Genomic DNA, 12,682 nt, shown 5'->3' with positions numbered 1-12,682 from the left:
GACTTTTCTGTCCCAGAAAACAAAATTTCTGCAAATCACAAAGTCCTCCTTCCTTAGATCTTCCTGTCGAGACTCCTTCCAAAAATGTTAAATAAACAACTCCTCACAGAAAGCTTCAGCATATCAACCATTACACATGTTTTTTAAATCAGTTCATGTGGTGCGTTCATCATACAAGTCCCTGTGTAAGTTTTATTAGAATGAGTGAATTAATATAAAGGTATGATTTTCCTTGCAGAGGAAAGCACGTTCTGAGCCATGCTTGTTATAGAAAACTAATCAACACTTTCTGACCAATCGAGCATTCAACAGCCTGGTAGTATAATGGAAAAAATAAATATCACCTGAATAAAATTTGGTATGAATTTCTGTATGTTAACTGATGAAATAAAACTAGTTCTTGCTAGTGGACTCAGACTTTTTGGAACCTGCTGTATGGAGTATACAAATTTTTTATGACATATCAGAAAACAGACCATATTTAGATTAAACTTTTAACTGAAGTGACGCTTGTTTTTCCACAGGTAGATGAGCTAATGAGACAGGAACTGAAGAATCTCAAACTGGTAGTGGACCGGGACAAGGGCAACAAGAAGAAAAAAGGGAAAAAGTCTAATAAAAAGGTGAAGGACCACAGTGCACTGCTCTCACTTGAATTAATGTGAGATAAGGGCTATGTTTAAAAAAAACTCTTTGTAGTTTGCATAATGTAGTGACAGTGTGCAGACATTGGCTCCTTGATGTTACTCAGCACCTGATAGGAGCTGGTGTGTTTCATGTTCTTTGCTCGGTTTCATCTGCAGTTCTTCCCCACACAGCCTGCAGTGTGAATGCATACAGATTTTGACGGGCTTATTCCTGTTACAGTGATGAGAGCCAGTTGTGAGTCTCACACTGATCGCTAGGAATGTTAGAGGAACACAGCGGCAGATAGCCAGTCTTGCCCTTGTCAGTTTGTGTTTTGATAGGACTGCTTTTCCCACCACCTTTGGCACATACACGTGCACACAACACACACACACACACACACGTGCACACACACACACATGAACACTACAGGCAGTGCCAGATGTGGGTTGTGTTGGTGGATATGAAGCAGGATGTTGAAGTTGTTGTTTCTTCCCAAACAATTGTATGCTGTAGTAAACATCCATGCTCGCCAAGGCGTTCACATTTTAGACTTGGAATGGACCGGATTTGTAATTACTGTGCTTATATACGTGTGCATGCATAAGCGTGTGTATACGTACATGGCGTATGTTGTGCATGTCTGTTTTCCACTGTATATATGTACACAAGCCAACTGCATTTCTGCATTACCTAAAGTGAATTTTGTTGTTTCTTCTTCCAAACACTTTGCATCTGCACAAGCACTTACAGCATGTCTGCACAAGCAAATATTTCAACAACATACTTGGCATGTTGATCCAGTGGTATTTTACACTCAACGTTTTTGACAGACAAATCAGCCTTTCACTTTCTGGCCCACATGTGGAATGTATGTATGCATAGAGATGGATATTACATCTTTGACACATGCAGGAATCCACAGATTTCACTCTGTTCCATAAGTATATATCTGCTCATGCCGGTGTTTAATGAAACTCATATTTACAGAATGAAGCAAACTTTGATTAATTTAGATAGTATGTAACTCTGCCTTCTTCTGAAGCCTTGAACATGTCTCTGCAACATAATACATCTTGAATGTTATGTTTAAAATCAGGATTTTTTTCTTTTTTTGCCAGGTATGAGATACGAGATGTTTGAAGCAGTTATATTCAAAATATGGTCCATGATGCATAGCCAGAGAGTTCTTTTTTTTTCCCACACTGATGGAAAACACAACCCAATATTATAGTTATTATTATATGTGTTAATTATTAGATTTCTTTGCCTGTTTGACTGGTCACTTTAATTGAATGGGTTTAATCCAAACCTCAGTAACTCAAAAATAAGTAGGCCTATAAATAGTGAACCTGGACCTAAGGTGTTCTGTCAGTGGAAAAAAAATTCAGGAATGAAAAGCTGTATGAATACAATAAATAGCCAGAATATTATTCTCAGAGGTGAATCGAAAATTCAGCTATTTATGTGTATTTATGCAGAAAAACAAACAAGTGCTTGAGTCTCTGAAAGGAGCGACTTTATGTAGCCATGGTTGTTATCCTTTCCTGATAATGTCAGTGGTGATGATACATTCGCACCCTTGACAGACAGTATTTGGCTTTCACCAAGAGATGTGGTTGCAAAAACATTATTTGAGTCTGGCTAGGATCTTCATTTTTGCTCAATGATGTGTCTAAATATGAGCTGGCTGTGGTGTGTTTTAGAGTATTAGCATTTATAACTATTTTTGTGATGCTCTGTCCTGTATTTTGCTCAGTATAACCACTGTTTTTATGTCCCTTCCTGATTTGGATTGCCTTGCATCCGTTCAAGATACTTGATATGCCTAGAAAAATAAATACTACAAACAGCCAGACCATGTCCTCGGTGTGTGTGTGAGTCGTTCAGCAGGTGGCGGGATTCGGAAAAGAGTAGTGCACCGAAGAGCTGAGCTACTTTTAGCCACAGAGAAATATAGTATAGGAACCAACTGCAGTTTGTTACGTTTAAACAAACATATCAAATGAAAAGTTTTCTTTTTGGAAAGCCAATAGGGAGTAGAGTTTTTTCTTCAGTTGTTGAATGTGTAAAGTTAAAAAAAAATGTTGGTGACGGTTATATCAACACCCTACTGAACTAGCTTGTCCCCTGGCCAAACTGAATGAAAAACTGATAGCCGGGATGCGTCATTTGTTTGTCCCTGGTGCCTGGGCTAGTGATTTGTGCCCCCACCCTTTTTGTTCATATTCACATAGTTAGCCAAACAGTTGGATTATATTCATAAAACAATCCAGTGCTGAGTGGGTCTGTGGAATATATTCCTAGCTACAAAAAGTTTGGTTTAAAGAATTGCACTTGGTGAAGGTGTCAGCTTAAATTTCATTAGTATAAAGAATAAAGGATAACATTTGCCAAAGGTAAAATATAAACATACAATAGAAGAAATGAAGACATGTGTTAAGAGTTGTATGATTAAATCTTAATTACCAATGTTTACAACTTGCACAGTAGAAACTGGTAACACACCCAGCCTTGCCAAACAGTGTTGATATCTCAAGTGTGTGATAGAGATTACATGTTCACTTTTTCACAGAATGCCCCCCTTCCCTTTTTTTCTGCCTGTTGAAAAAAGCCAAAAGATGACATACGAGATTTCTTTGTTTTTGAGATGTACACTCTGTTCTTGGGTTTAAATTCAGTGTTGACCTTCCTCTGACTCTGACTACATACTTCTTTATAAGAAATCAGTCTTTGGCTGACGTTGTTCAAAATAGTTTTGTTCCATATTGGAATAGACAAACACTGCAGCCACATGGCAAGCATTATAAAATTTTGGAACTGCTTGAATATTTTTATTTTAAAATGATTTAAAAGGTTAGGGTGTTTCCTTTTAGCACACAGTTGTTCCGAAGTACAATGTTCTCTGACTAACACTTGGCATGTCTGGCGGCTGTCCTGTTTTTAAGCACTATAAATTCCAGCTTATTATTCAGTAATTCAACTGTTGTTCCACAGCACACAGTAACTATAAATGGATAAAAAAATATTATGTGTCATTCTTTAATAAATAAAATGTTAATGTTGGCAAAATTGCTGCAGTATATGAGGAATAAAACACTTGCAGATGTCGTATCACACCGTTGAGTGACTGATTAGTTTCCTATAACAGCATGTCTAAATGTGTTTTATTCCTTATATAAAGTGTACATATTGATGTATTTAATATGCCTAATTCACATTTCCTTATCACAGTATGCCATCATAGTAGTGTATCGTCAGACACTTAACTGCTGTCATTTCAAAAGTCTTAAGATTAAGTTTTGTACCTTGTGTATCATACCTGTATAGCACAATTTCATTCTTGAACAAAAAGTCATATTAGCACATACTCTTAACCTCCCTGAAGTGCAGACACTGTGGACAGTGTAGTTCAGTGAGCCGCACCAAAAATACTGCTCATCACCAAGTTTAAACTGTGATGAGTCACGCATTGAGTGAATATTCCAGGGAAATTCCTTATAACCCAGGGTTCCAGTGTTCCCGTGACCGCATTCCGGCCTGAAGTCCGTGCATCACTAATCAGAGCGATAAACAAACATGTCATGTATGGTCCATGGGCTCCTATCAGGGAAACTTGGAAACTGTGTTTATAAGCATTTGCACGAGTGCATCACTCACCAAGGGCCAGATGTTTTGTCACGTGTCATTTTTGCAAACATTGGTTTGCAACAATGCATTCGTGTTCCTGGTTGAAGCATATTTACCAGTCAGTGCACTGACAGATTTCAGCCGTACTAGTGGCTTCAAAAGCTCTGACTCTATTATGAATTGATATTTGATTGACTGCCATTGCCCTAGCTTGACATGTTTATATCTGCTGTTTCTCAATGTAGAAGAAAAAGAAAGCAAAAAAGAGTGGAAAGAAGAAGAAGAAGAAAGAGAAAGATCTTACAGCAGACAGGTTGGTAATAAAAGAGAACTTTAAAAAATATATGAAAAAACATGTTTACAGGCATTATGATTTTTTATATGCATATAAAAGAGCCCGCTCAAGGACATGATTGTGGGGTGTTTTGAGACTTGAAACGAGTTTAGTGTTTTATGTGGTCAGGCTTCTAAATTGTTCTTACAGTGAACTTTAAATCTGCTACAATTAAACATCTCACACATTTTTATTATCTCTAGCGTTTCTAATCTCTCTAATGTCTTTCTAGCATTTTCCATACATCCTCTGTAATCTGTCAGACTTTTATCCCTCTATAAAATAAAAAGAAGCCCTATTAAACTTTTATCCATTCAGTTTCATTTAAATTTTTGCATGACTTTGTGTTTAACAGTGAAACTGAAGTTATTTGTTATGTGATTTGACAAAGAACTTTTGTAGATAACAATAAAGTAAGTAGTATATGCAAGACGGTATGTTGCCATAGTTTTGTACTTAATATATACATGTACATATGTGTGTGTGTGTGTGTGTGTATGTATATATATATATATATATATATATATATATATATATATATATATATATATATAGGGGTGTAATGCAACCGTCTGTCTCAGCAAGTTACCCTGTAACACCCTTTCTATCTTCTATCTATGTGACTGAGTAAGCTATGGAAATATCTTTCAAAACAGCAATGTCTTTTTGCAAATCAGGGAACTGTTGTCAATAGCTGACAGCAATACGCACCTAATAATATTTGTTCAGATTTACTTTAGTTTCTGGGTTTGTTACATTCCAGAAAGATCAGAAAAATTGAGTCTGCTACATAGCAGTAGTCTGCTATGAGAATCTGCTACAAAGCCAGGACGTAGTGCTGCTGCGTGTCAAACTGGGGTCTTTTAAGATGTATTTCATTATAATGTCTGTATGAATTTCTGGGAAGATATTTTAAATAATGATGGATGAATTAATAACTTTTTTGAATGATGAAAAACAGGTGCAATGAATATACAAGTTGATATATTTAATATTAATGAAATGATTGTTTTTGGAGACCCAGCAGAGATATACAGCATGTGGTCTGTGAGGGCTATATGGAGAGGCTCTATAAATAAAAGCATATTTCTTTTGGGAATTTCAAGCCAGTTTATACAGAAATATGGCAGAAATATGGTTTTATTTTGGAGCTCAGTCAGGCTCAAGCAGTGCTACTGGAGCCACTGATAATAGAAAAAAAATAACTTATATTATGCCTCCTATTTGTATAAACTTTGTCTTTGTCCTGCAGACTTCATACTTGCTCAAGTTTGAAGTATGACTATGGAATCTTCAACTCATGCGTCTTTTTTGTTGCACCCCACTGGATCCCAATCCCAATGCACACCTCTAGTCTCAACCATGCACCCTGTGAACATTTGACCTGTTTTCTAAGAGGAAAAAAAAATAATGCACCTCCTATCTGTGTATCTGAGAACACATTATCTGTTCAATCCAAATGATCTATTAGTATTCTTAGTATTCGGAATCCCTAATATATATATATATATATATATATATATATATATATATATATATATATATATATATATATATATATTTATTTGTGTGTGTGTGTGTGTGTGTGTGTCAAAATAGGTCAAATGAGCCAACCATGACACCCATATGTGCTTTTTCAACATCCCAATCCAGATTTAGTCCCCCACTTGCTGTTATAATACTTCTAGGAAGGTTTTCCACTAGATTTTTTGTGGGGATTTGCCCATTTAGCCACAAGAGCATTAGTGAAGTCAGGCACTGATGTTGGAGGAGGCCTGGGATGCGGTCAGCATTCCAGTTCGTCTAAAAGGTGTTCAGTGGGGTTGAGGTCAGGTCACTGTGCAGTCCATTCGAGTTCTTCCACTCCAAACTTGGCTTAACATGTCTTTGTGGAGCTCGCTTTGTGCACAGGGGCATAGTCATGTTGGAATATGTTTGGACCCCTTAATTCCAGTCAAGGGAAATTGTAATGCTACAGCAAACAAAGACATCCTTTACAATTGTGTGCTTCAAACTTTGTGGAAAAAGTTTGGGGAAGAACCACCTAGGGGTGTCAAGGTCAGGTGTCCACAAACTTTTGGCCATACAGTGTATATGTTGTAGATCATGTGTAAAGAACAAAGTCTTACTAAGGGTTAAGCCTGGTTCTCTGATTTACCTCATGGTTCTGTATGATCTGTGTGCTTCTTTTTTATCTTCCTTTCACCCATGGCTATAATTTATACAATGCTGCTCAGAGGAGGATGGACGTTGGCTCGGTTACCTCTCATTTGCCCTCAGCCTTTTTATTATAAGTCCTAACCTGGAATTCTGTCAGGTTACTGTCAGTAAAAATGTCCAAGCCTGGAAGATTTAGCAGTAAAAGGACTGTGACGTTGAAGAGCGAGACATAGCTTCAGATGTAGTAAAATGTGGCAAGCATGAGGTCTTAGATGGGTGGATTGTGTAATGACGTAATGGCTAGTATTTCAGATGCTGTGTGAATGATTCATCTGCTTCTTACTTAATTTCTCCTTTGCTCTTGTTTTTCATTTTTCCATCTCCCTCTCCCTCCCTGTCTCTGTAGGACCATTGAATCAATATACGAGGAGCTCGTTCTGGAAGGCATCCTGATGCAACCGATGACCGTAAAATTATGTGATTACCTCGGTATTAAACAGTCACATACACTCATGACTCTCTTTCCAGTTCATATGTGATATATGTTAAATCATTTCTGGGGATGGTTCAAACCTTCCTTCCTTTTGAAGTGTGTACTGACTGTCCAATATGGCTATAGTTTGCCAAGTGTGTACTTAATACCATAAGGTCCTTTTTGCTCATTCCTAAAGTTTTGCCCACTTCTCTAAACTATCGCATCTGTAAATCAGGCCCCAGTAAGATAGATCAATAGTTCTGGGTTTCACAGTAACATCTGATGCTATAACCATCACCACCACAGGCTGAATCATAATCTGTGTGCGTACGTGTGTATCCTGGCATTACAGAGTATTTTCTCTTCCTCAATGAGACAGATGAGTCAATAATTTCCATGTGCTCATCAATACAATACCCAGTAAACTAAAAACAGAAGTTAACCAGAGAGCTATTCTAGCTTGTTGCTTCCTCAGTTGGTTTTGATTATGTGCTGTCAGTAGTAATATACATACACACATGCATGGCCTCTTTCAGGTCAGAGATATATTTAGAGAAATCAAAATGAATACAGTTTTTCAAAAACCACGTGAAGCGTTCTTAACCTCGCCTGTGTACCTTTTTTCATGACAGTATTTGTAGCATATTTCCAGATGCTTTCAGTCAGCTTATTAACTAGCTGTAAAAAGAAAGTGCATAACCAAATGTGCCTTTACATTGAAGTTCATAAAGTTTCAGTTCATGTTTAAACATTTTCCAGGCCTGGGTGTGGCATTGTAAATAGAAACCACATCAGTTCTGACATGTAAAATATGCCATTTTGATGCTGTTTGGTGGAGTAAGCAGTGTTGCCACAGCAACGTGATGTAATGCGGGCTAACAGCCAGAGATTCACCTTTATTTGTTAATCTTGATGTTATATGGAAGAAATGAGTCAATACACTCCCTCTGTCTCTCTTTATATATCTGTTTCTCTGTCCAGGTGAGTGCAATTGCTCATATCTGTAAAATTCTGTACACATACTGTAGTGATGTACCATAAACAGACTTTTAATATTAGTCACTGACTTACATCATGGTTTTATATGCTCCAAGTGCTTCTGTTTTAATCCTGCTTGTGTAAATTGTATCTCTGTCTCTCCAGGGGAATACAGTTACCTGGGTACGAGCCTGAGGCAGGCAGACATTGAGCCCATGCCATCCCTCTCAGACGTCAGACAGCTCATTGCTCTGTATGGCGTGCTGCCTCTGGGTGAGTAAGTGTTCCCATGTCTGCTCACTCTGTCCCAGGATGCTCTGCTTCCTCTAATCCTAGCCAAAAGTCAATCTACTCAAGCCAGAGAGCACCTGGAAATAGGAGTAAATATGAAGTCAAATATGGAACCATAAGCAAAAGTGTAAGGACATAATAATACTCATTTCAGATCACAAAGAGGTTTTGTATTGCACAACTTCAGAGTGACACAAGATGATGGATTGGATCTATTGTGTGTAGAAAAATGTCCAAGGGGACGCTAATGAACACCCTGGGAACTAGAGTGGCTCCCATGAATTTTTCAGGAGCATTACTGTTAAAGCTTTGTGTGCGTGTGTGTTGTATGTCATACAGTGCATGCCCTTCTGAACTGTATCTGACCCTATTGTAGCTTATTGCGCAGCCCGGCCTCTTTTGTCACTTTCTCTACAGTGAGCTAGCAATTAGAGGAGAGCGCACCGGTGTCTGGTATCACACTGTCCTCTCCCACTGTCCTTTCTCCCCCGTTTTAATAACCCGTCAGAAGATCTTTCACACCCGCACACGTGTTCAGAGCCCTGGTGCGCTATAACCCCTAACAACGCTCAGCAGCTCAGAGTCCCAGATAGCACTGTGTTACCACATAAACAGCCTCCACGGCACTAAAACAATGAGAGATCAGTCAGCGGCTTAAAAATAATCGCACACTGGAGGGCTCGTGGCCTGTGATCAGGACTCAGCAAGGGAGAGTGATGGAGACCCCCAGGGCCTTTCATCACCTCTCTGCCAGGGGAGAAAGAAAACAGGCAGGACAGAGGCTCTGTATGCAGCAGGAAAAAAAGAGAGAGAGAGAGAGAAAGAGTAGAAGAAAAGGTTTGGAGGCTGAAATTTCTAGTAATCTTAATATACTGTATCAGAGTTGTGACGTATGTCTCCAAAAACACTAGAACAATAGAAAATTTGATGAAGAAATGAACAAATGGTGGCAAATGGAGGCTTTTCTGCGCCATTCTTCTGTCACAAACCTGTCCGTGGTGTCTTCCACAGAGAAGCAAATCAGACCCCAGCAATTTAGCACATGTTTATGATCACTGTTCCTGCTGGGAGACTGTTTGGGTTGAGGTCTGTTCAGAAGCAGCCCTGAGGCAGGTTTACTCTGCCATTAGTGCAGTGTTTAGGCCTCTTTGCTGATATTGCACTGAGCTCACTCCATTTGTTTCATTTGCTCGGCTGTGTTTGTGTCGGTCAATCCCTACAATGACATTCCCACACAAAGAGGAGACGGGGAAACATCTGCCATTTACGATGTGTGGAAATGGATTAGGGTGGATATTATGTATAGCACACTACATTACAATGGAACTAAAACATACTGGTGAAGACGAGAGTCTAGACTTAATAAAACTTGTTTTTTGGTGCATTTGTGTCGATTTCCAAATTTGCAAAACAACTTCCCTTTCAACACAATCCTCCTTAAACAGGTTACAGAGCTACCCCCAAAAAAAGTGCAATATGTGTATAACTGGTTTCTAATTCTGGGTATAGGGAAGTAAATACACCCAGTCAGGCACATACATGTGCACACACACGTCTCATGCTGTGGAGAATTTGCTGTTTATATCGCCCCCTGCTGCACAGATTTTCTTACACTGGTTTTCTATACCTACATAGATGACAGGAAATGACATGAAATGACATGAACTGAGGTTTTTCTCAGTGACAGTAATAATTACGCACCCTGAACCTCTAGTTAACTGGGAAAGCTCAGAGAATTGTTATCAAATGTCATGTGGTGCAGCCATGCAGTTTTCAAAGCAATTAAATAAAGGTTGTTTGAGAATAAACTGAACAGCTTGGAACTGGATTAGATGCCAGATGCTATTCATTTTCAGCTTAGTACTGGTGTTCAAGATAAACTCCACGCTGAAGAACATTAAATATGTTTATGTTGAAATATTTGCAACGTGCTTAGAGATTTTGGTGCTAATATGTTTATTGGTGCTGTATTTTTGTTATTCCTGTGAGAAGTTATTGGTCGTGTGCTGTGCTGACATCACAGGGCGACACTGCTAATGCTGGTATATTGGTGTTTATTAAGAGGAAAAATGGTAAAACTGATATTGTATAGGTTTTAGTGCTATTTCCTAAAAAATAAAAGCACGCTTCTTTTCTCATTCACCATTTTATATGGACGTTCAGTTCATATTCATAAAAAATCCAATGTAGGAGTAGTGGAAACAGCTAATGTTGGAGTCAAAGTTCCATAATACTATGCAGATATATGACCCAGTTGCGCCCAGTTTTGGCAGAGACTTGATTCCTCTAGTTAGTTAATAAGCATGATGGTGTTGATTGAGGTCAGTGGTGTTAGCATGTTCAAAGTTGGAGCTTTGGAGCATGGTCAGTTTGTACAGATGAGGAGGTGAGAGAGCTGGACAGACTAATAGACTAAAGCGCTGCTGCATTGGTCTCTTTAGGTAGAGATGAATTCCAACTGGTGCCACTATCAGCTAGCATTCAGCATTGTGGGTAATGTAGGAAACCTGTAGTCAGAGTGAAAATAGTAATCATAAAATAAATCTTTTACAAATTTCAAGATCACAAACTGAATATGTAAATATAATAAATATTGATTATGCAAGTCATTCTGGGTTTTTTCTTTTAAAAAAATTTAAAAGTATGAAATAGTCCATGCTGGCTGGTCCGCAGCACCGAACACACTCACCACAGTCAAAAGGCTTGAGTTGTAAGTCTGCTCTGTATTGGGCTATTCAGAAGGATTCGGAAGGAGCCGTGTGATTGCCCTGCACCTACTGCGCTCACAAAGCAAAACCTGGATGGATGTATACGTGTAGCCGGATATTTGTGTGTGTATCACTCACCTACACACCACTTCCTGGTCCCAGTCGGAATCCTTAACCATGTTTGCCTTTGCTTTCGCCCCAGAGACCCATTAAACTATTGTTCCTTTATTACACAGCGTCAGCAGCTACAGCAATCGGCATCTGTGCTCACATCTCATTTCCCAACTTAACAAGCTTTAAGTTAGAATGAGTAATAATGGTTGATGTTGATAGTTGAGGTCTTTAGACTTAAAGGGAAAAAAACAAAGTATTCCTACCTACAGACACCTACAGTTGGATTATGAGCATGACAGGGATTGACTTTCTTACATTTTAAGCAGATTTTATTACATGTGTGACATGTTTTACAATGGTTTTGGCATTTGTAGAGAAGTAAGTAATGAGGGGGAACTTATGGAACAGAGGCAAAAAAAAAAGACAAGCAAGCAGAGTACATGAGAGTTCAAGGCAAATGAAGGTCAAAGAAGCCATTGAAGCGAGAGCTAGTAACACTAAAAGGAAGAAATAGCTCAATCAAACATGCTAATGTGGGTAATAATTAATAAAAAGTCTGCTTTAATAGTTACTCAGGTAATCAGTGACTATTCTCTTACATTCATTTTCAGCCCCATTAGTGTTTTTACTGAACAGTTCCTTTGATAATATCATGGTATATATTACCATGCTGTGGTGCTCTTTTCAGGCTCTCAGTGTGTACATGAGAGAGGACCTCTAATCCGATCAGTGCTGCTGGCCGGTCCATCAGGCGTGGGTAAAAGGATGCTGCTCCATGCCCTGTGCACCGAGACTGGGGCCAATCTGTTCAACCTCTCCCCTGCCAACCTGGCAGGCAAATACCCAGGCAGGAGTGGCCTCCAGTACCTCCTGCATATGGTCTTGAAGGTGAGGAGAGACTGCTGTTTCTTCTTCTTCTACTTCTTCTTCTTCTTCTTCTTCTTCAGATGGTGTGATACCTTACAAGATCATGGAAATCAGACAGGAGAAATTGTGAATTTATTGTTTGATTCCATTTTTTCTAAAGACTTAGAACTGTTTGCTCTTTTTTTAATAAGAGATAAGAGATGAACAAGAACACTCCGCTGTGACCCACCACAAACACTCCATGTCAAGTCATGTCAAGTTCTTACAAGATGATAAAAATAAAGTCCATAAATAAAAATCCATTATGAAGTGATCATCACTAAGCCTTATTCCCTCCAAATGCAATAGCCTCCAACATGAGCCCTTCTCTCTGAATCCTAAGTAAAATCAATTTAAAATGTACTTGGGAATTTTATTTTACAAAGCCATGCATTGTTCTACTGTCACACAAAAGTTTGTGTAAACAGCAGCAGGTATTGCAGAAGCACTACTAGCAGT

At 38.7% G+C, this 12,682-nt stretch overlaps 1 protein-coding gene across 1 annotated transcript in view; it reads left to right on the top strand.

Annotated features, from left to right (window-relative positions):
* The window catches only part of iqca1 (IQ motif containing with AAA domain 1), a 51,006-nt gene that overhangs the window by 30,231 nt on the left and 8,093 nt on the right, over positions 1 to 12,682 (top strand). The window contains exons 11-15 of the mRNA XM_034310497.2: positions 525 to 623; positions 4,503 to 4,570; positions 7,158 to 7,240; positions 8,370 to 8,477; positions 12,006 to 12,205. Coding sequence (XP_034166388.2) covers positions 525 to 623; positions 4,503 to 4,570; positions 7,158 to 7,240; positions 8,370 to 8,477; positions 12,006 to 12,205 — 558 coding nt within the window. The remainder of the gene's footprint in view (positions 1 to 524; positions 624 to 4,502; positions 4,571 to 7,157; positions 7,241 to 8,369; positions 8,478 to 12,005; positions 12,206 to 12,682) is intronic.

Source organism: Pangasianodon hypophthalmus, chromosome 2, assembly GCF_027358585.1.
Source record: "Pangasianodon hypophthalmus isolate fPanHyp1 chromosome 2, fPanHyp1.pri, whole genome shotgun sequence".
NCBI lineage: Eukaryota > Metazoa > Chordata > Actinopteri > Siluriformes > Pangasiidae > Pangasianodon > Pangasianodon hypophthalmus.
Note: the sequence above shows the minus strand (reverse complement) of the source record. Positions and strands in the feature narration are given on the sequence as shown.